The sequence below is a fragment of the Plecotus auritus genome, assembly GCF_963455305.1.
Source record: "Plecotus auritus genome assembly, chromosome: 6".
Taxonomy (NCBI): domain Eukaryota; kingdom Metazoa; phylum Chordata; class Mammalia; order Chiroptera; family Vespertilionidae; genus Plecotus; species Plecotus auritus.
This window is the reverse complement of record NC_137773.1, coordinates 94,187,991-94,211,834: the sequence shown is the minus strand read 5'-3', so window position 1 is coordinate 94,211,834 and position 23,844 is coordinate 94,187,991. Positions and strand designations below refer to the sequence as shown.

Sequence of the window (23,844 nt, the reverse complement as noted above, 5' to 3'; positions counted from 1 at the left end):
GCACCAGGTCTCTAGTTTGTAGATAAGGGACCAAGGGCTTAAACTTTTTATTTCCTGTCATGAGAGAAATTCTCAAGAGGCACATGTGAATTTGGTATTCATAAGCTGAGCTACTGAGCCCAACATCTGACAGCCTAAAGCCAGACCTGAATATGTGAGAAGGTTCTTATTGAAGAAGGCCAACAACTAAACCCTTGACTCTAACACAGGACTACAACCTTGATACTCAGAGTGGTCCACAGACCAGGACCTGTAACTGTGATATTAATTAGGAGCTAGTTACAAATGCAGGATGTCTGGGTCAGCCGAGACCTGACAGATCAGAATCTGCATTTGAACAACATCCCAATTCATATACACATTGATATTAAAGAAGTTCTGGTCTGGAATGTTATTCCTCATCTCTGCACTGTTGATATTTCTGCTGGGTAATTCTTTGTGGTGGGACCATCCAATGCTTTATAAGATGTTGAGAGGCATCTCTGCCCTCAGTCCCATAGGTGCCAGTAGCATTTCCCTACTTTGTGACAACTAAAAATTTCTCCAGACATTGCCAGGTGTTCCCTGGAGGGAAAATCAGCCCAGTTGAGACTCACTGGCCTGGAGTAAAGAACTAGAAACATCTTGAGGGAGTTCCAAACAAAGCCAATCCCTTTCTCATTTCACAGTTTAAGGCAGATTGTATCACTCTCTTAGCCCCATTTCTGCTGATGTAAAATGGATTTCATATTAGTACTGACTACATACAATAGACTTTTGTAAAAATGAAATAAGACAATTCATATAAGATTATAAACTCAATCCGCAGTGCATAGAAAAAATCTAAATATATCTTATAAATAAACTTTTTTTTAATCTCATCTGAGGACATACTTAGAAAGAGGGAGAAACAGAGAAGCATCAATGTAAGAGAGAAACATCAATAGGTTGCCTTCCACATGCATCCCAACCAGGGATCAAACCCACAACCCAGGCATGTGCCTTGACCAGGAATCGAACTGGCAACCTTTCAGTGCACAGGACAACATTCAGCCAACTAAGCCACTCTGTTTTGGGTATAATTAAACATTTTTAAGTGAAGGAATAAATGATATATCCTAATTGTTTTGTCAAAAGTCATATCATGATCATTACTAAGGCTTTTAGAATGCAGTTTCTCATTTGCCATGAACATGACCACAAAACATTTTCCCAATAGGTTTTCTTTCTGCTATGTTGGTAGCATTGCTATGTTTAGCCTTTTGGGAACATTTTTTTAAGTCATATCAATCAAGGATTATAGCACAATTTGTTTTGTGGCAAAGGAACACAACTCTCTCTCTCTTGTTGAAGAGGGGTTACCAATTTCCTGAAGATATCAGGAGTTGTTCCCCACCACAAGTCAATACTGTGGAAGTCTGTGTCAAGACAGGTTCCTCAGTTGTAGATATGGTGAAAATATTAACTCAAGGTTACGATAAAGTGCGTGGAAGTTAGTCCTCTGGAAGGCAAGTGAGTTCATGGCGAAGGAACAAAAATTAGATTCACCTGACTACTAATATGGTCACCTGGGAATAATGAATCAGTAGAAAATTTTCTTTTCCTTACAGACCATTGTCCCATGGGATACAATGTGCTCAGAGGTGGGAGTAACAATGAAAACAGTGCCTAATGAGCCGATGAAGGGAGCTGAAAATATATCCTCTGTTATAGACCATTAGGATGTGTGCACCTTAAACTGGACAGAACATGGTGGAGTCCTAAGTCCGGTTGGGGACCAGTGCTTCACTCCTTCCTGCTGTCTTTTCTGGGGACAGAGCTTCAGTCTCCATCATCAGTGATCTGGGGAGGATTTCAGATTTTCACATGAAGAATTTCTACTCAGAGACCCCATTCAGGTGAGTCTGAGAGCCCAGTAGCTGCTTCAGGAAAGATTCAGAGACACTGGACCCTGAGAACTTCTACTTGAAATCACCTGAGAGCCATACTAGCCTAACCCATAGCTAAGAGAGTGCCATGTCTGTGAGCTATGTTGCTAATTAATTTTTAAATAATTTGTTTAATGTTACAAAGAGAAGTTTCTGTTGGACTCAGCAATACAAGGGTAATTGTTGGCAATTAAGTGATAAGAATGGAAGTCCAATTGGATGGGACTGAGGAAGGAATTGGAGGCATGAAGTCTTTTAATAAAATTAGAACATATTAGAGGAGTATTGCAGTTAAGGGGAGTAGGCAAATAGAGTAAAAGAGGGCATTTTTTCAACTATTTAAGATATGATGTATTTGAGCCTGTTTTGTATTTTTTAAAAAGGTCCAGAAACATGGGAGTAAATATTACCTTGCAATAGCAATTTTTGAGACATACATTTCACAGTACCATCATACACATTGGGCATTCACATGAAAATTTGTATTTAAGATGCTAATGAGCATTGTTGTGCAATACGTGATTACCAAGAGGTGGGAAAGCAATGGAGACATTTGTGAAGTAGGGAAAAAAAATCAGCCAAATCTTATCACCAGTGATAACTAATCATTTATCACTCCACACAGGGGGGAACTATGCTAAGCTTTAGAGGAGAATATTAATTTACAATGATTAACTTAGAATGACTCTATTGTCTCTCCAAGTTCAAGCAGCTAACATGTGGCAGATCGAGATTGAAAACTGAGATTCAGTTTTCTGATTCAAAGAGATTTGCATCTAAAATAATTTAGAAAAGTCTTACCATTTATCTTTTCAAAATCCTCATCTCTTGTTGTACATCGTATATTTGCTGTTATAATTTGTGTGTTTGTTCCCTTTGCCTAGTTTTCTAGTGGATGTTCAACTGGTAATATATCTTGACATCAAAAAGATAGCACTCCTTTCTCTTTTGCATAAATTCCTTTCTCTTTTGCATAAATTGGTTTTTGCTGTTTTATTAGTTATTCTGGGCATCAGGGGATAGAACTGGGGTTAGAATTCTGCCAGAAACAAGGGGCTTTGTCCTCAGCACAGTCTCTCAGGGGCCCTCTGAGCTTGTCAGATCTTGTTTTCCTCCATGTCTACTTCTTTCCTCTTTCACTTTTTTCCAAATGGATTTTAATTTGTTTGATACAGGACATAAAATTATCTTAATGGTATAATGGAGTCCCATGTTCATAGGGGAGGCTTACCAACTTGAATTGGGGGATTATTTATATACTCTTTACGGTAAAGATAATTTTATTTTAACAACCTACCCTAAATCATTCCTAATTACTGTGGTTTCGAGAAGAACAGGGAGTAACTGTTATATCACAAATCAGCTAGCTGAACAAGATGCCTAATGAGCCAATTAGTTAGGAATCATCTTTATTGTGCACAGGTTCAGAGCAGATTACCTCTGTCAAATTCTGAACAAACACAGGAGGGAGTATTTCCTTTTTATATCCTTCTGGTTCTTTGTGTAAGACAGCTTGTAACCTTGAATACATATCGTATCTAACAAACACCTGTCATATCTATACAGACAACTTGTAACTCTGAGTACATATTACATCTATATAGACACCTGGCATCAATATCAGCGAATCAGTTTGATGGCTAGCTTGCAAGGTCAGACAATTAAGTTTATCTTTTCTATTATTCAAACTAAAAACAAAGCTATTTTACAGCCTAAAAATAACAGAGTTGACCTACAGAATAAGAGACTAAGAATAACAGAGTAGTTCAAACAGCAGTTTCAAACAGCAGTTTTCCAAAGAAGGAATTACTATGCTTCATAACATGGCCCCATGAGGACATAGTGTGCTGTGTGTGTGTGTGCATCTGCACTTGTGTGTATTTTGTGAGTCATGAGCAGTTCTCTGGGCAGTGGTACCTAAGCTCATATACTCCAAATATGTCCCTTTAAAAACAGACATTACAGCACTGGCCAGTGTGGATCAGTTGGTTGGAGTGTCATCCTGTTCACCAAAAGGTGGCAATTTTGATTCCTAGTCAGGGCACATACCTAGTTCGCAGGTTCAATCCCCAGTCAGGACACATTCAGGAGGCAACCAAATGGGAGGCATCCAGATGATGTTTCTCTCTCTCTCTCTTCCTCTCTCTCTAAAAAAAATCAATAAAAAGCACATCCTTGGGTGAGGATTTAAAAATATATAAATAAAATATTTTTAAAATAAAGACACTAAACATTTCTATCCATAGGAATCCTTTGAAATAAAAGTTAAAAAGGAAAAGAATGACATGTAGGCAAGGGACTACCTCTGTCTTGATTTCAGCAGCAGTGAGGCCACATTTTTCTTCCACATTCTCTGACACTCTCTCTCATCACTCTCCCTCTTGCTCATTCCCCTTCACACTCTGGCTTCCCAAGAACCATGTGATTTCACTCATATGTGGGATATACACTGAAAGCAACAAATGGACAAACTGGAAAAACAAATGACAACTCATAGACACAGACAACAGTGTGGTGGTTACCAGAGGGAATAGGGGTGGATGGGGGTGGCTAGTAAAGGGTAAAGGAGGTCAAATATATGGTGATGGAAGAAGATTTGGCTTTGGGTGGTGGGCACACAAAGCAATAAACAGATTATGGATCATAGAATTGTGCACTTGAAACCCATATAATTTATTAACCAATGCACTGCAATAAATTTAATTTTTTAAAAAGAGCCTTGCCAAAACCGGTTTGGCTCAGTGGATGGAGCGTCAGCCTGTGGACTGAAGGGTCCAAGATTCGATTCCGGTCAAGGGCATGTACCTTGGTTGCGGGCACATCCCCAGTGGGAGGTGTGCAAGAGGCAGCTGATCGATGTTTCTCTCTCATCAATGTTTCTAACTCTCTGTCCCTCTTCCTTCCTCTCTGTAAAAAATCAATAAAATATATTAAAAAAAAAAAAAAGAGCCTTGAGTATCTGAAACAAATGCCACCCTCTGGGTCTTTGCACTGACTCTTCCCACAGCCCGGCACACACTTCCCCCAGATAACTTCCTGACTCCCACTCTGTCTTCCTCTAGGACTCTGGTCAAATATCACTTTGCGGGTCTTTCGGAACTCTCAGTAAAATACAACACCTCCATTCACTCTATTTTATGCCTGCTTTTCTTTTTCATAGAATCTGTCACCATCGGACACAGCATATGTTTTTCTATTTGGCAATTTATATCTTTTCTTCATCATTGGATTGTAGAAAACTATTTCACTGCATTCTATACTCTTACCCTAGAAGATAGTGAGTACTCAACATAAATTCCTCAAATGCATAAAAGAATTTTCCATTAAGACTGTATATTACATGACCTCTTGGGGGAAGGCTGAGTGTAGGACAAGAATTCCTAATCACAGTTGTCACAGCAGATCCCTTAAAGGGGGTGTGATCAATATAAATATACAATTTTTTACTGAAAAACATTTTTAAAAATTCTAGCATTTCACTATGTTAATACTCACATGTGTAAAATTAATCATATCGATTTTCTTCCTAGTTATGACAACTACCACATGGTACAAGGCAATGATACACAAACTTCCGAATTTGTTCTTCTGGGACTTTCAGAGGAAGCAGAACTGCAGCCCCTCATATTTGGGCTTTTCCTCTCCATGTACCTGATCACTGTGTTGGGAAACCTGCTCATCATCCTGGCCGTCAACTCAGACTCCCATCTCCACATGCCCATGTACTTCTTCCTCTCCAACCTGTCCTTGGTAGACATCTGTTTCACCTCCACCACCATCCCAAAGATGCTGGTGAACATCCAGACACAGAGCAAAGTCATCACCTATGAAGGCTGCATCACCCAGATGTATTTTTTCATACTCTTTGCAGGGTTGGACGTCTTCCTCTTGACCGTAATGGCCTATGACCGCTTTGTGGCCATCTGTCACCCCCTGCACTACACAGTCATCATGAACCCTCGGCTCTGTGGACTGCTGGTTCTGGTGTCCTGGATCATGTGTATCCTGAATTCTTTGTTACAAAGTTTAGTGATATTGAGACTGTCTTTCTGTCCAAACTTGGAAATCCCCCACTTTTTCTGTGAACTTAAACAGGTGGTCCAACTTGCCTGTTCTGACACCTTTCTTAATAACATGGTGATGTATTTTGGAGTTGGGCTGATGGGTGGTTGTCCTCTGGCCGGTATCATTTACTCTTACTCTAAGATAGTGTCCTCCATACGTGGAATCTCATCAGCTGAGGGGAAGTATAAGGCATTTTCTACCTGTGCTTCTCACCTCTCTGTTGTCTCCTTATTTTATGGTACAAGTGCAGGAGTATACTTTAGCTCTGCTGCTGCCCACACCTCACACTCAAGTGCAACAGCCTCAGTGATGTACACGGTGGTCACACCCATGCTGAACCCCTTCATCTACAGTCTCAGGAACAAAAACATAAAGAGGGCTCTTAAAAGATTCGTTGGGGTGGTAATTATAAAAAGACCAATCATCCTAGGGCTGAAAAAGTGTCCATGACTACAGGGCTGAAAACATTAAGATCCAGAAATTTTTGTTCTTTGATCAGATTGGAGAAGGCACTTGCTCCCTCTATTTATTGCCTGGAATTTCCATATATTTGATTTTAAATTCCCTATACAATTTAGTAACTCCCTTGATGAATCTTTTTGCTCCATCTGATATATGCAGAGTTTTTCTTTTTTTATTTTCCTAGTCTCCCCAAGTTTTTCCCAAACTTGATTGAGGGATATTTGGAAATGTACATTTCTTTCATAGAACAAATTGGATTTATTAAAAATGTTTTTCTATGAAATGATATCTAATTCCCTAGTAAATTTTCTATAGTTTTCCTGAAAGAGATTGTATTACTCACATGGAAGCAAAACTACACGTGGCAATTAAGGCAACTTACATAATTTTATTGCAGAAGAAAATTTGAAAACAAAGTGTCATTTTGGGTCTGTCATTCTTTTCTACATCATTATCACCAACTTAACTGCTTTTCCTGATACTGTCAACTCTAACATGTTGCTGGGTTGTGGTTTTTTTAATCCTCAAGGATATGTTTTTATTTATTTGAGAGAGAGGGGTGAGGGGAAAGAGAGAGAGAGAAAGAAATATCAATGTGAGAGAGAAACATCGATGTGAGAGACAAACATCCATCAGTTGCCTCCTATACACCCCCAAACAGAAATCAAATCTGCAACCTTTTTGTTTCAGAAAACTGGAGAAGAACCAAGCAACACTTAGAGAGATGGAGTTACATTTATTACACGCAGGCCCAGAGGAAAATGTCTCTCAAATTCTGGACCCCAACATGGAGGAACTTTCCCTATTTATATGTTTTTACCTTCTTTGTCTCTCAAATATGGGGTGTTTCCAGCGCCCTTTGCAAATTCTTAAAGAGCCCCTATGTGCTGGGGTCTTGAGACCTCAACCAAAGGCCTGGCCTGGTGCCAACACTGATAAATTCGTCCGGGGAAGGTTCAATGGCCTCTCTGAAGTGGGAGTAGTCTTATTTTCCTTATTATTTAAGCAAGCAAGCATTTACAGAAGCCAAATAGCAGGGTTAAAATTTCAACAGCAGTTTTTATTTAAGATGGATGCTTCATTCCCCACTGGTTTTATGTAGTCAAATCATTGACTCTTAGTCATTGTCAGGGAGGGAGTTATATTTACCTCTGAGGACTATAATCTTAATTTTCTGCCTAATAAAGTTAGTGGGCCTGCTTATAAGATAAGGGCCCAGAATGAGGGCCAGGAATAATCTCTAGAGAGTCTGAAGAGTCCTGGACTCTATTTTGCCTGGCTGTCTTAAGCCAGGTGTGATGAAGCCACGTTGGGATTCCATCGACCTTAACTGCCATGGAGGTGGTCCTTTCCAGGCAGGAGTCAGTCCTTGGGTGGCAAATTTCTTTACCCAAACAGAGTCACCAGGGTGGAAGGAATGAAACTGATCAGCAGTTGGTACAGGCAGAGCATCTCGGACGTGCTTCTGGATTGCTTCCTGGGTAGACTGTAAAACCTCTAAGAACTTGAGTAAAGCCCTAACTGGTTTGGCTCAGTGGATAGAGCATCGGCCTGTGAACTGAAGGGTCCCGGGTTCGATTCTGGTCAGGGGCATGTACCTTGGTTGCAGGCACATCCCCAGTAGGGGGTGTGCAGGAGGCAGCTGATCGATGTTTCTTTCTCATCGATGTTTCTAACTCTCTCTCCCTCTCCCTTCCTCTCTGTAAAAATCAATGAAAATGTGTTTTAAAAAAATAAAATAACATTATAAAAAAAAAAGAACTTGAGTAAAGGTTGGTTATGAATTTCAGCTTTTCTAGATTAGGTAGGTCAGGATCTGGAAGAGTCACTAGAATCTATAGAGGCCCCACTGGTTTTAGGGCAGCCTCCGGGCTGCTTCCTCTGTGGTCCGGTTCCCTCTTGCTTCTGTGGAGACCCCTTACCTCATAAATAGTACTATGTACGTGAGCCATTGTAAATGCGTACCTGCTATCAGTATAAATTGTTACTGATTTTTTTTCTTTTGTCCTCTGGAGAGCCTGAAACTGGGTGACTCGAGTGTTTGACATTCAGCGCTCCAGTGTGTTCCAGAGTAAATCCTCAACCTCATTTGGAGCAGTTAGGATTAGTTCCTGCCCTAGGGTTAACTTATTTGCTTTTTCAATAAGAATTGCTGTGGCTGCTACCGCCCAGAGGCAAGTAGGTCACCCAAATGCAAAGGGGTCAAGGCTTTTGGACAAATAGGCTAATGGCCTTTTCTAGGGGCTGAGATTTTGAGTGAGTACCTCTTTGGCTATGCCCCTTGTCTTAAATACTTAGTTACATCTGGTAGCGCTAGTTGGCCCATCGTCCTTGCTCTGCTCATGTCTGTCTAACTGCCTAATATATTACCTCAACGATCCTGACTCTGAATTCTTCTAGGGAAAATGGACGTTGAATTTCTTCTGTAGCTGCTTCATGCTGAGGAGGGACGGGGTTTTCTCTCAGAACCAAGAGATCCTTGCTCTCTGTCAAAGGGACAATGAGGCCTGGCACAGAAGAAGGTGGACTTGAGACCTGGCAGAGACAAACTGTAACAAATGGTCTGGTGGAAGGGAAAGAAAACATTTCAGTTTTAATAACCTATACTGAAATAGAATTTTTCTCCTCAAAATTACCTCTATGTTTATCAAAAAAGCCAGATCAACACCAATTTATCAGAAATCTATGACATTTCTATACACCAATAATGAACTTACAGAAAGAGAGACTGAAAAAGCAATCCCATTTACCATTGCACCAAAAAAATTAAGATACCTAGGAATAAACTTAACCAAGGATGTAAAAGACCTATACGCAGAAAACTACAGGACACTAAAAAAAGAGATGGAGGAAGAAGTAAACAGATGGAAGAACATACCATGTTCATGGATTGGTAGAATCAACATCATTAAAATGTCCATACTACCCAAAGCAATCTATAGATTCAATGCACTCCCCATTAAAATACCAACGGCGTATTTCACAGACCTAGAAAGAACTCTCCCAAAATTCATCTGGAATAAAAAAAGACCCCGAATAGCCACAGCGATCCTGAGAAAGAAGAATAAAGTAGGAGGGATCTCAATACCAGATTTCAAGCTATATTACAAAACCACTGTTCTCAAAATAGCCTGGTACTGGCACAAGAACAGACATATAGACCAATGGAATAGAATGGAGAATCCAGATATCGACCCAAACTGCTATGCACAATTAATATTTGACAAAGGAGGCATGAACATACAATGGAGTCAGGACAGTCTCTTCAATAAATGGTGTTGGGAAAATGGGACAGATACATGCAAAAAAAATGAAACTAGACCACCAACTTACACCATACACAAAAATAAACTCAAAATAGATACAGGACTTAAACATAAGACGGGAAACCATAAAAATACTAGAGGAATCCACAGGCAGCAAAATCTCAGACATATGCTGAAAGAACTTCTTCACTAATACTGCCCCTAGGGCAATGGAAACCAAAGAGAAAATAAACAAATGGGACTACATCAAAATAAAAAGCTTTTGCACAGCAAAAGAAGTCATCAACAAAACAACAAGAAAGCCCACTGTATGGGAGAACATATTTGCAAATGTTATCGCTGATAAAGGTTTAATCTCCAACATCTACAGGCAGCTTATACAACTTAATAAAAGGAAGATAAATGATCCAATAAAAAAATCGGCAACGGACCTAAATAGAATCTTTTCAAAAGAAGACAGAAGGAAGGCCAAGAGACACATGAAAACATGCTCAAAGTCACTAATTATCCGAGAGATGCAAATCAAAACGACAATGCGATACCATCTCACACCTGTCAGAATGGTTATCATCAACAAATCAACAAACGACAAGTGTTGGCGAGGATGCAGAGAAAAAGGAACCCTCGTGCACTGCTGGTGGGAATAGAGACTGGTGCAGCCACTGTGGAGAACCGTATGGAGTTTCCTCAAAAAACTGAAAATGGAACTCCCATTTGACCCAGTAATCCCACTCCTAGGAATATATCCTAAGAAACTAGAAACACCAATCAGAAAGGATATATGCACCCCTATGTTCATAGCAGCACAATTTACAATAGCTAAGATTTGGAAACAGCCTAGGTGCCCAACAGCAGATGACTGGATCAGAAAACTATGGTACATCTACACAATGGAATACTATGCTGCCATAAAAAGAAGGAATTCTTACCATTTGTAGCAACCTGGATGGAATTAGAGAACATTATGCTAAGTGAAATAAGCCAGTCAATGAAAGAAAAATACCACATGATCTCACTGATTTGTGGATAATAAAAAACATTATAAACTGATGAACAAAAAGATAGATACAGAGGCAGTAAAGCATCAAACAGACTGTCAAATTACAGCGGGAAGGTTAGGGAGAGGTGGGGGAAATAAGAGATCAACCGAAGGACTTATATGCATGCATATAAGAATAACCAACGGATCCAAGATGGCGGCGTAGGTAAACACCTAAAATGCTGCCTCGCACAACAATTTCAAAACTATAACTAAAAGACAAAACATCTATCACCCAGAACCACAGGAAAGCTGGCTGAGTGGAAGTTCTACAACTAGAAGGAAAGAGCAAACAGCACTGAGCGGTGCACAAGCGCTGAAAAGCTGAGGTACGGAGGCGCGCGAATCGGGATGGCGACTGGCAACTGGGAGCGCTGCTTTTTTCAACCTGAAGGGAGACAAGCTCCCGATTACTCCGAACTCCAGTTTCTGAGGAGATGCGGAGGACCCAAACTCCTATGGGGAGAAGCTGGACTGTCTGCCGTGGGGTCGGAAAGTGGGGGAGGCTTGCTTGCAGGGCTGCATGCAGGAATAATTGTTTACTGTGCTGGGGCACCGGACGCAGGGACGTGGTCAGAGCCGCAGAGCCGGCTTACTGGCAGCCATCGCTGTTTGCCACGCCCTAGCCTAGTCACGCCATGAGACCCCGCCCCGCACAATCTACAAACCCACCCAAGCTCCAAGCAGCGGCTTTAGCATATGAATGACCTGCCCTATCGCAGCTTAACCTAGCAAACTTGCAGCCCAGGTCAGACAGCTCCAAAACCTCCAAACCCCAAGCAAAGAGGAGAAAACAGTAGTTCTCGCTGTAGCGCCTGCTGGGTGGCCTCAGACAGTAGCTGACCTGCACCCCATTAGAGATCCAGAAGCCAGTGTACCTAGTGGTCAGTGTGAGACACCAGATTTCAACTCCTCACATCCATAAGTGACACATTCAAGAGGCAGACTCAGTGAGCACCAAAGCCCCACTGAAACAAGTCCTGCACCATAAGCGTGTCTCCAGCTCAGCAGTTCATCCATTATAGACACAGCAGGTCCTCACAGCCAATTGGCCTGGAGGTCAATTCCTCCCAGTGTACCAATAGCAATCAAGGCTTAACTACACCAAGACTTTGCACTCAGCCCACAAAGGTTTGTATCAGAGGCGTCCAACTCAGGTGATTGGGGAGGCTGAGCTACTGGCCCCTATAGGTCACCTACCACACAAAGCCACTCCATCAACACAGGGAAGCAACAAAATGCGGAGACAAAGAAACATGTCACGAATGAAAGAAATGGAGGAAAGCAAACTACTGGACGACATAGAGTTCAGAACCACATTTATAAGGTTACTCAAGAATCTTCTGCCGTAACCGGTTTGGCTCAGTGGATAGAGCGTTGGCCTGCAGACTGAAAGGTCCCAGGTTCGATTCCGGTCAAGGGCATGTACCTTGGTTGCGGGCACATCCCCAGTAGGAGGTGTGCAAGAGGCAGCTGATCGATGTTTCTCTCTCATCGATGTTTCTAACTCTCTATCCCTCTCTCTTCCTCTCTGTAAGAAATCAATAAAATATATTTAAAAAAAAAAAAAGAATCTTCTAAAAACCGCTGAGGAACTTAGTGAGACCTTTAAGGATCTTAATGAGAATGCCAAAAAAATGGAAAAGGACCAGTCAGAAATTAAGCATACACTGTCTAAAATAAAGATTATACAGAAACTCAACTGTAGATCAATGTACCCCAAGAATCAAACCAAAGATCTGAAATATGAGGAAACAAAAAAACACCCAACCAGAAAAACAAAAAGAAAAAAGAATCCAAAAATATGAAGATAGTGTAAGGAGCCTCTGGGACAACTTTAAGCATACCAACATCTGAATTTTGGGGGTGCCAGAAGAAGAGAGAGAGCAAAATATTGAAAACCTATTAGAAGAAATAATGACAGAAAACTTTCCCTCCCTGGTGAAAGAAATAGACTTACAAGTTCAGGAAGCACACAGAACCCCATACAAGAGGAATCCAAAGAGGACCACACCAAGACACATCAAAATTAAAATGCCAAGGGCAAAAGACAAAGAGAGAATCTTGAAAGCAGCAAGAGAAAAATGGTTAGTTACCTACAAGGGAGCACCCATACGACTGTCAGCTGATTTCTCAACAGAAACTATGCAGGCCAGAAGGGAGTGGCAAGAAATATTCAAAGTGATGAACAGCAAGAACCTACAACCAAGATTACTCTACCCAGCAAAGCTATCATTCAGAGTTGAAGGTCAGATAAAGAGCTTCACAGACAAGAAAAAGCTAAAGGAGTTCATCACCACTAAACCAGGATTACATGAAATGCTGAAGGGTATTCTTTAAGAAGATGAAGAAGAAGAAAAAGGTAAAGATAAAAATTATGAACAACAAAATGACATCAAATACATACCTACCAACAAGTGAATCTAAAAATCAAGTGAATAAAAAATCTGAAGAACAGAATGGACTGGTGAATATAATAGAACCAGGGACATGGAAAGGGAGTGGACTGACAATTCTCAGGGGGAAGGGTGTGTGAGGGGTGTGGGAAGAGATTGGACAAAAATCTTACACCTATGGATGAGGACACTGGCGGGGGGTAAGGGCATGGGGTGGGGTGGGGTGGGGAATCAGGTGGAGGGGAGCTATGGGGGGGGGGAAGAGGAACACCTGTAATAACCTGAACAATAAAGATTTATTTTTTAAAAAAAAGAATAACCAAGGGATGCAAAACATTGGGGGGGGGGGTGAAGGCATGTATGGGAGTGGGGGGGGGGGGCAATTATAAGATATGTACACATATAATACCTTAATAAAAAAAGAATATAAAAAAGACCAATTTATCTATTGTATTCAATTTGACCTGATTATTTGCATAAACACAACAAGAATGGTAACTGACTATTTTTGCCAGAATTTCATGATTGAATCTTAGTGTGCCCCATAGGGCCAGGAAGCCAGGCCATCCAGCTGCCGTCCGGCCTGTCTGCAGTATCTGCTAAGTTAGGTGAATCCCTCACCTGCAGCGACTCCACCTGGGCCCATGCCCTTGGTTTTAAGGCCCATCTCAGTAGCCCTCCTACTTGTCGCAGCCTAGAGTATGTGGGGGTTCCACAGGGATGCAGAGACGTCCTTATTGCTCCCCTTCTACTCTGACCAACCACCAGTGATGGTAGGGCATGGGCCTGACGCTCCAGTGCCAGCCATTTTTAGGGCTCCCAAGCAGGATACCAGGCTTTTCCTTGGCACTCTTATTGGCTTCAAGTCTTCAGAGTTCAGACAGGGCTCTTTAAAACATGATACTCCAGTCAAAGTTTTCAGTTACTAAAACCACTATTAGTGTTATGCCCAGATTTCGTGATCCCCAAATACCACTAGGGAGCCGAGTTCGATGCAAAAGCAAAGAGCCTTTATTCGAGCTAGCTCGAGCTCCCCGTCCACCACACTCGCCGATGGAGCGGCAGGAGGCAGAGAGAGAGCCCCAGGCCCCAAACGAGCTGATTTATAGGGGGCCTGGGAGAGGTAGGAGGGGTGAGGTAGTGTGGCCTCCACTGATTGGTCGGGGTCAGGTTGCACATGGGGGCAGGGCGTGGCTTACTTTCCTCTTGCATTTCTATTGGCTAATTCAAAAGTGTGGGTTGGGCTCTTGGAGAGGTTCTAGGGAGGGAACCTGACTCCACGAGGTGGAGGACATGGAACAAAGGGAACATGGAGTCGGTCTCTCCTTGCCCTTTCAATTAGAAATCGGTCTTATTGAATTTATGCAAAGAAATGTATTGCCATGATTTATTTATTAAGAATTGCCAAATTTTGGAGGAATTATATAAGGAGAAAAATATACTGACCTGCTTTAAGATCTTCGGATTTTCCTTGTTAGTCCTTTTCATGGACTCTTTAAAGTAATATTAACTGTCTTCAAATGGCAAGAAGAAATTCAAAATGTTTCTACATTCAAATAGACAGTTACAGCTGTCCCTGTAGTAGGGTTCCCCCTACTTGACTTGTCCTTAAAATTTCATATGGTCTCTGGGAGGGGTGACATGCCCTCTCAGAAAGGACTAAGGGAGCTTTATTCCTTCACAGGGTCTCACAAGTCACAGGACCTCACGGTGTCTCAGCTCCCTGTGCTTTTGACCTGAGAATATACATCACTAGGATTTTTAATCTAACTGAAACAGGAATTTGGGGGGATAAAAAAGACAGGTTTTAGGAAATTTTAGAAATTAAGGGGACCATGGAGGAAGCACAGGGCTGCAGAGCAGCAGAAGGTATATTTCCATAGAATAGGGGAGCAGAAAAGCTGCAACAGGTACATTTCCATAGAATGAGAGAGCTGGGAACAGCAAAAAGTCTATATTTACAAAATAAAGAGAAGGAAGCCCTTCATCCAGAAGGAGAAGAAGAAAGCCCAAAGGAATGAGGTGGGGGAGGAATTTCACATGTCCCATGTGAGGTTCGACCTTTGAGCCTGGTAGGAGTTACTATAGTAACCAGTCTAAGGGAATAGTGACCAATCAGAGGGGATATCAAGGCACCAGGATCTGCAGCCTTTATAAGCCATAGGGAAACAAACTCAGTGGGACCCTCTCCTCCTCCCTAGATGGGAGTCCATTCTGTGGGACTCTTTCCCTCTCCCCATATGGGAGCCTGTACTTATTCTTCAATAAATCTCCACCTTTGCTATACCACTATCTGTCCGTGGGTTCATTCTCTGATTCCGGCGGACAAAGAATCTGGGTTCCAGTCCAAAAATTCCGTTTCATAACTAATTTATTACAGTGTAATTACATACAACAAACTGCACATATTTTAAATGTACAATTTGCTGAATTAAAGAAGCCATACATAAATTAAGAGTACATGGTTGGTGGGTCTATTTATATATAACTTGAGGTGATGCACAGTAAGTTTTTTGTTAAATTAAATCTTTATTGTTGAAAGTACCTTTGTCCCCATTTTTCCCCCATTTAACCTTTCTAGCCCACCCCTCCAACTGCCCCAGGCCTTCAGCATCCTATTGTCTGTGCCTATGGGTTATGCATAAGTGCATACAAGTTTTTGGTTGATCTCTTCCCACCCACCAACCCACCTCCTCCTTTTCTCTGAGATTCCATAGTCTGTTCCATGCTTCTGTGTCTCTAGATCTATTTTGTTCATCAGTTTATTTTGTTCAATAGATTACACATATGAGTGAGATCATATGATATTTGTCTTTCTCTAACTGGCTTATTTTGCTTACCATAATATTCTCCAAGTCCCTCCATGCTGTCTCAAAGGGTAAGAGATCCTCCTTTTTTGCATAGTATTCCATGGTGTAAATGTACCACATGTTTTTTATCCACTCATCTACTGATGGGCACTTGGGCTGTTTCCAGATCTTAGCTATTATAAATTGCACTACTATGAACATAGGGGTGCATACATTCTTTCTAATTGGTGTTTTGGGTTTCTTATGGTAAGTTCCTAGAAGTGAGAACACTGGATCTGCACAATAAGTTTTAACTGCATTATGTTATTGTTAAAAAAACTCAAGCAGGCTTCAGTTTTCTTTTTTCTGAAGATAATGTGGAATAATAAACCTTACTTCAATTGAATGTTGTAAGGGACAAGTAAAATGTTAAATATACTTTGTTGAGTCCAAAGAAAATGTTCAAGAGTGAGCAGTGTGTGTATGTGTGTGCACTTGTATACATATTTCATGTACACACTCACACATATATATGCACATGCACACATGCTCATTCATAATCCCACCTATTATGATTAAATAAACCTTGAGAGAAATTTGGAAAATAAAGAACTTTAAAAAAAAGAAATGTTTGAATTAACAGAAAATATATAAAAATGTAAAAATTTTTACACAAAGAAATAAAGTAAAATATGTCACCTTAATTTTAATGAATTATTTTTCTATCTTAATACCTCAAAGTCAGAACTATGTTTACATTTACACAATGGGAAATTCTTTGTACCATCTATGGGACCAAATACCTCTAAATTAGCTCTAATTTTTTCTATGTGATGTAGAATTTCAACACAAAATACCTTTGCCCAAGGAAAGCTAGCTGAATGATTTGTAGAGGCTTAAACTTAATTCCCTTGAACAATATCTTACTGGATAAATGTCTGTATCACTTCTCCATTGCTGTTGTAGCAAATTAGCAACTTTCTATCTTAAAGTTCTAGATGACTGAAATGAGCCTTAAAAGCCTTAGATCAAAATGATTGCAGGGCTTGGATTTTTTTGGCTGATCCAGGAGAGAGTACAATCCCTTTCCAATCCCTTTCCAACTCCTTTCCTAATCTCAATTCCTATTCTGTATTCTAGAGGCCACCAGCATTCCTTGGCCACCCTCCATCTTCAATACCAGCAGCATGGCATCTTCAAATGTCTCTCTGACTCCAATTCTTCTTCTGCTCTCTTCCACATTTAGAGGACCCTTGTGATGACATTAGTCCAACCTGGGTAATCTGAGCTAATCTCTTTAGCTAATAATTTCATTTCATCTATTTTAGTGACTCTGCTCTGTGAGCTAACATTCCAAAGTTTTCCAAATTAGGATGTTGACATCTTTTGAAGCCCTTATTCTGCCAACTACAAAGCCTTTTCCAGGTATAAATTATTTGATGTCACTGTGGAGCCCTAATATAAAAGAATCAAACACGGAATTTATCCTCCTCTTTATAGTGAGAGAAAAATTTGTCTTTCAAAATTACATACTCAGAAGAATCCTGGTGGAGACCTAAAATTACCTACACCAGACTCTGACACAGAGCCACAGCCCACCTACTCGAAGTGTTGGTCCACAGACCAGGAGGACCTGCAGCATCAACATCACCTGGGAGCTTGTCAGAAATGCAGTCTCTGGACCCCCTGGAGACTTGATCCATCAGAATTTGCATTTGAACAGCAAAGTTTGGTGATCTATTTGCCTAGTGAAATGGAGAGGTGCTGGTCTAGAATAGGTGTTCTCACCTTTTCAATGGTGACACTTAGAGCTGGATAACTAATTGTGCTGGGTGCTGTCCTGTGCATTGTAGGAGTTTAGCAGGCTCCCTCAGACATTACAATATCCCCAAGGGCAAAGTCATCTCTGTTTGAGAACCACTGCCCCAGAATCTCAGAACTGGAAGTGTCCTCAGAACTGCATCCATGTTGTGGCTTATGCCTTTGAGCACATTAAATCCCTCTGTTGCCCAGCTGGTGTGGCTCAGTGGTTGAGTTCGACTTATGACCCAGGAGGTCATGGTTCAATTCCCAGTCAAGGCACATACCCAGGTTGTGGGCTCAATCCCCGCTATGGGTGTGCAAGAGAATCCTGGTAGGAGGTGTGCAGGAGATCCCTCGTAGAAGATCATCATTGGTATTTCTCTTTCCCTCTCCCTTCCCCGCTGAAATCAATAGAAATATATATTTTAAAAATCTCTCTGTGCCCCATTTCTGTATTGGAGAAGGTAGTTTATAAATTTTTGTAAAACATACATTTGCAATTGTTATAATGTGCTAAGCTGGGGTATGGTGCACAGAATCTAAATATATCTCATATTTAATAAACATATTATAGTGAGGAACTAAATGGCAGCTCTTAACTTGTACTATAACTATGAAATTCCTCATTGTTTTGGCTAAATGAAGCCAAGGAGTATAGAGCCCAAGGCTTTATATTAAAGGAACAAATATCTTCACTTTCTTAAAGAGGGAAATAATCATTTTCTAGAGATATGGGGGGTTATATCCCCACCATAAATGAATGCTTTGAAAACTCAAAGACCAGTCAGAAAAATTTCTTTTAGACTTTTTTTAAAAGGTCTTACATATTTATTACTAAACCAACCTACTATTGCAGGGGGAAAAAATCAACAGAGCAAAATCACAAGTCCATTAATTTTCTAATTAAAATGCCCCAGCTGTCCAGAAAATAGCATCTTTTCAATCATTTAAAGGTGTAGGCAACCTGGATACAGCATAAATATGTGAGTCATCTCTCATGTGTGATTTCTCATAGGCCCAGTTTGGTTCTTCTCCAATGTCTCCTCTTTGAGTTGTACCTGATTTTATTACCAGTTTTCATCCAAATCCATTGGGGAATGGGCCAATTCTGCTTTTGTTTCTTGACCAGGAATGTCTTGATCCTGAAAGTCTTGTGGGAAGACATGGTGAAGGAGAAGCAAGCACACATACCTTGATGGCAGAGAAAGAGCTCTTTTAGACTTTTTTTTCAAATACAGTTTACTTCACTATTATTTTGTATTGGTTTCAGGTGTACAATATAGTGGTTAGACTATCATATACTTTACATAGTGTTCACCCCTGATACCCAATAGAGTTATTACAATATCATTGTAATATTATTACAATATTATTGACTATACTAGTGGCCCAGTGCAAGAATTGGTATACATTGAAAGGAAATTAATTAGAAGAAATATTTTAATATTGCTATTTGCCCTTTCTCTATAATAGAAGTGTCACCCAAATTCACGATCGACAATGACTGATGGAAACACATGCATGCAATTGACACCAACAAAAGCTTTATATGCATTGCGCATGTGCAAGTCGAATTAGCCTTTTATAGATATAGAATAAACTTGCTTAATTATACCTGCTTTCTGATGTAGCTAAACTTTTTCCAGGCAAGTGAAGCACCCCAAATTCTCTTTCAGGTAATTGTCAGCAACACAGCAGTAAATATCAACACAAAGCAGATTATTATTGTAGAACATGCAGGGAGAACAAAGGGTAAAATATTTAACTGTAGCAGTGTTTGACTATATTCTGCACAGTGAGAAAACCTGAAGTCATTTTTAAGGTCCACCATTTCTTACTTCTTTTCAGTCAGGTCAAGTTTCTAAGCTTTCTAAATCTCCCTTTTCCAGCTAATGAAAAGAAAATAGGATTACACTGAGTCTCCTCTCTACCTACTCCAGGACTTCTGTGAGGATCAAATGAGATGAGGCACAGGAAAATGCTTCACAGACATTTGGCTACAGTGTAAAGTGTTTCCACCTGGCTATAAAGCAAGTTGTCATAGCGACCAATCGGAAGGTGGGAAGGACACTTAGCATATTAGCCTTTTATATGGATAGATTCTCTATGCTGTACTTTACATCTGTGACTATTTTGAAACTTCCAATTTGTACTTCTTAATCCCTTCACTCTCTTCTCCCAGTCACCCAAGGTCCTTCTCTGGCAACCACCAGTCCATGAGTGCATTTCAATTTGTTGTTTTTTTTGTTGTTCTTTTTTGGGGGGGGTTGTTTACTTTGCTCTTTAGATCCATAAATAAAGTGAAATCCTATGGTATTATTCTTTCCCTGACTTATTTCATTGAGCATAATACCCTCAAGGTCCATCCATTCTAAAACTTTACCTTCCAGTTGAAATAAGCTGCTGGGAGGTATAAATGTCAAGAAGCAGGGCATTTAATGAAGGACTAATCACAACTGCATTCACCTGGCTTATTACATAGTCTCATGGGAACAGAGAATCATCAGGAAACTTTTCCAGTCCGTCCAGACCAGTGTCCCCAGGGGCAACCATGTGCTTAGAGGTTAGAGGAACAAGCAGCAAATGTGCCTAATGAGCAAACACAGAGCACGTAAATAGCAACTCTACTGCAGACCCTCAGCGTGTGCAACCTTTGGCTGGATGTTACGTCACCTAAATCCGTCTGGGAGACCAATGCTTGACTCCTTGTTGTCTTGTCTGGGACAGAGCTCTGGTCTGCATCATCAATCATCCAGGCAAGAATTTGGACCTCCACAGGAAAACCTTCCTCTCAGAGTTCCCATGCAGGTGAGTCCCAGAGCCCAACAGACATGGCAGGAGAGGATCAGAGACATTGGAAGCCAAGAACTTGTCCCTGAAGTCACCTTAGAACCATTCGAACATAGCCCAGATACCAATACATTACTAATACATTAATGTGTTATTCATGATGCTCAAAGGAAAGTGAACGTTGCACTCAGAATGCAAGTTTCAGTGTTGACAATTAAATGGTATTAGTAGCAGACAAATTAAGAAAGGGCATTGGAAATGTAAAGTCCTTTCAGTAGAAGTAGAACATAAGTTCAAGGACTTTATCTATTGACAGAAATAGACAAAAAGGTAATTAGCAGTGGAAGAATATACAGTGATGTGAGGGCATTTTTTAAATTTTCTGATGGGGCATATTAGACTATCTTTCCATATGGATGAGAAAGGTCCAGACCAAGGAAGGCTGCAAATACACCCTTGCACTAGCAGTGCATGAGACATACATTTCACAGTATGTTCCCTCACCTTGTCTATTCACATTTTAAAAATTTATTTGGTAGATGAAAATGAGTAAGCTAATGAGATTCACTTTGTAATTATTTCATTACCTATGAGGCTGAGTGATGAAATTTGTAAGTTTGTAAGCCATTTAGAGTCTCTGTTAAAATTTCTCTGTGTAAGTTTTTTCCTTTATTTGTTTATTAATTTATTTATTTTAAATTAAAGTATAGTTGGCATCCAAGGTAACTTCCACTATATTACACACCTGAAAGTTCTTTGCTTTTGGATAGTGTTATCAAAGTGTTTTTATCCCTTTTTTGTTTAAGTATAGTTTGTATACAATATGATATTAGTTTCAGGTATACAATATATTGATTCAACATTTATATACATTACAATGTGATTGCCACACCAAGTCTAGTAATCACCTATTACCACACAGACTTATCACAATATTATTGACAATATCACCTTGTTCGATTTTTTTATTGGATTCTTTCTAACAAAGAAATGGAGACTTTCACACAAAGTGACAGTTTTCCATTTAGTTCTTTAATGTAAGTATAAATGTTTTGTGGATAATGTATAAAGTTCATAAATTTTATGTGGTCCAATCTGTCAATCAGTCCTACTGTGTCTTCTCCGTTTGTTTTAAACATTTTTCATTGAAGTATAATTGACATAAAACATTATATTAGTTTAAGGAGTACCACATAATGATTCTGTATTTGTATATATTGCAATACAACCTCCACAGTAGGTCTGTCACCACCATAGTTAACAGGTTGTTGTTGTTGTGTTTGTTTTTTTGTGATAAGGACTTTTAAAGTCTAGCCTCTAGCTACTTTCCAATACACAATGCAGTATTATAAACTACAGACACCTACTGTGCTTTACATCCCATTCATTGCTTTTTATTTTTATTTTTCATACTGAAAGAACTAAGACAAGAATTCTTCATGTGTCTTCACATGGAAGGAAATTCTAATGAGAAATGGCCCTAGGAATGTCCCAAAGGAGACCAGACCATAGACCAAATATGGAAATTACTTCCTTTATGCTAGGTTATTGATGCTTGCTTGTGTGAAAATTAGTAATGTCACTTTTCCTATATTATGGTAGTTACCTCCACCACATGGACTAGGGAACCTCACAGGATTTTCAGGATTTCTTCTTCTGGGATTATCAGAAAAAAACAGAACTGCAGCCCCTCATATTTGGGCTTTTCCTGTCCATGTACCTGATCACTGTGTTGGGAAACCTGCTCATCATCCTGGCTGTCAGCTCAGACTCCCACCTCCACACGCCCATGTACTTCTTCCTCTCCAACCTGTCCTTGGTAGACATCTGTGTCACCTCCACCACCATCCCAAAGATGCTATGGAACATCCAGACACAAAGTCATCACCTATGAAGGCTGCATCACACAGATGTATTTTTTCATATTGTTTGCAGGATTGGATGACTTCCTTCTAGCCGTGATGGCCTATGACAGGTATGTGACCATATGTCACCCCCTGCACTATATGGTCATCATGAACTCCCGGCTCTGTGGACTGCTGGTTCTAATGTCCTGGATCGTGAGTGCCCTGAATTCCTTGGTACAAACCTTAATAGTGTTGCAACTATCCTTCTGTACGGACTTTGAAATCTCCCACTATTTCTGTGAAATCAAAGAGATGGTCCAACTTGCCTGTTCTGACACCTTTCTTAATACCATCGTGATGTATTTTGTAGCTGTGCTATTGGCTGGTGGTCCCCTCGCTGGTATCATTTACTCTTACTCTAAGAGAGTGTCCTCCATATGTGGAATCCCATCAGCTGAGAGGAAGTATAAGGCATTTTCTACATGTGCATCTCACCTCTCGGTTGTCTCCTTGTTTTATGGTACGATCCTAGGGATTTACCTCAGCTCTGCTTCTACCCAGAGCTCATACTCAAATGGAACAGCCTCAGTGATATACATCGTGCTAACACCCATGCTGAACCCCTTCATCTACAGTCTCAGGAACAATGACATAAAGAGGGCTCTGAGAAGACTTGTTGGGATGATAGCTATAAAAGGACCAATTGTTCTAGGGCTGAAGAAATACACATGATAGCTGGACTCAAAGCCTCAGAGCCCAATGTTGTGGATGTAGAATTTACTCTCTCTGTTCATTCCTTGAGTTTCTTTTTCTATGATTTCTATACAGTTTAATTAAATCACTTTATTAATTCCTTGACTTTGTGATACCTAACAGCTTTTCCTATGTCATTTTTCTCCTCTTCCAAATTGATCCCAACCTTGGGTGAAATATTTGTAAATTCTCATTTATCTCACGAGACTGCATGGATTTCTTAAGAACAATTTTTTAAATGAAATCTATCATACTGAGTAATATTTCTTCCATTTTACTAAAAGAACCATCATGAGTTGTACTACTCCTATGGAAATAAACTGCACTTAGTAACCAAAGCCATTTATTCATTTCATAGGAAAGGAAAATATAAGAGCACAGTTTAACCTTCTTTATACATCATATCTTCATATATCACTACCATACCTGCTCTTTCTGAAAATGTAGACATTTAGTGTGTGTTATAAGAGGTCATTGTGTTGTGTTCTCTCATTAGGATCCTGTATCTTATTTAGCTTGGTGTCCACATTCCTACCATAGTCACTAGCAAACTGACAATCAAATGCATGTCTCCAATTCTAGATAATATGGAAACAAAAATTTCAATAAATTGTTTGACATAATAAGCCCTTAGAGTCAGAGATAATCTTGAGTATAAGGAAGCAAAATTTTAAGTCATAGATTTATTGCTATGCAAACTATTCTTATGGTGTATGTTTACTTATTG

At 40.1% G+C, this 23,844-nt stretch overlaps 2 protein-coding genes and 1 pseudogene across 3 annotated transcripts; 2 read left to right on the top strand and 1 right to left on the bottom strand.

The window, feature by feature from the left end:
• Window positions 1-5,453: 5,453 nt before the first annotated feature.
• On the top strand, window positions 5,454-6,422 carry LOC308249720 (olfactory receptor 7A10-like; the record flags this gene model as incomplete). Its single annotated transcript, XM_080671470.1, has 1 exon — window positions 5,454-6,422. The coding sequence occupies one exon, from the start codon at window positions 5,454-5,456 to the stop codon at window positions 6,420-6,422; it is 969 nt and encodes a 322-aa protein (XP_080527596.1).
• A 12,314-nt stretch (window positions 6,423-18,736) lies between these two features.
• On the bottom strand, window positions 18,737-18,892 carry LOC308249735 (large ribosomal subunit protein eL39-like; the record flags this gene model as incomplete). The annotated part of the gene is made up of 1 exon (XM_080671482.1): window positions 18,737-18,892. The coding sequence occupies one exon, from the start codon at window positions 18,890-18,892 to the stop codon at window positions 18,737-18,739; it is 156 nt and encodes a 51-aa protein (XP_080527608.1).
• Window positions 18,893-20,529: 1,637 nt separating this feature from the next.
• Window positions 20,530-23,096, top strand: LOC308251760 (olfactory receptor 7A17-like; annotated as a pseudogene). Its single transcript has 2 exons — window positions 20,530-20,535; window positions 22,120-23,096. The product of its transcript is annotated as an olfactory receptor 7A17-like (transcript).
• The last annotated feature ends 748 nt before the right edge of the window (window positions 23,097-23,844 follow it).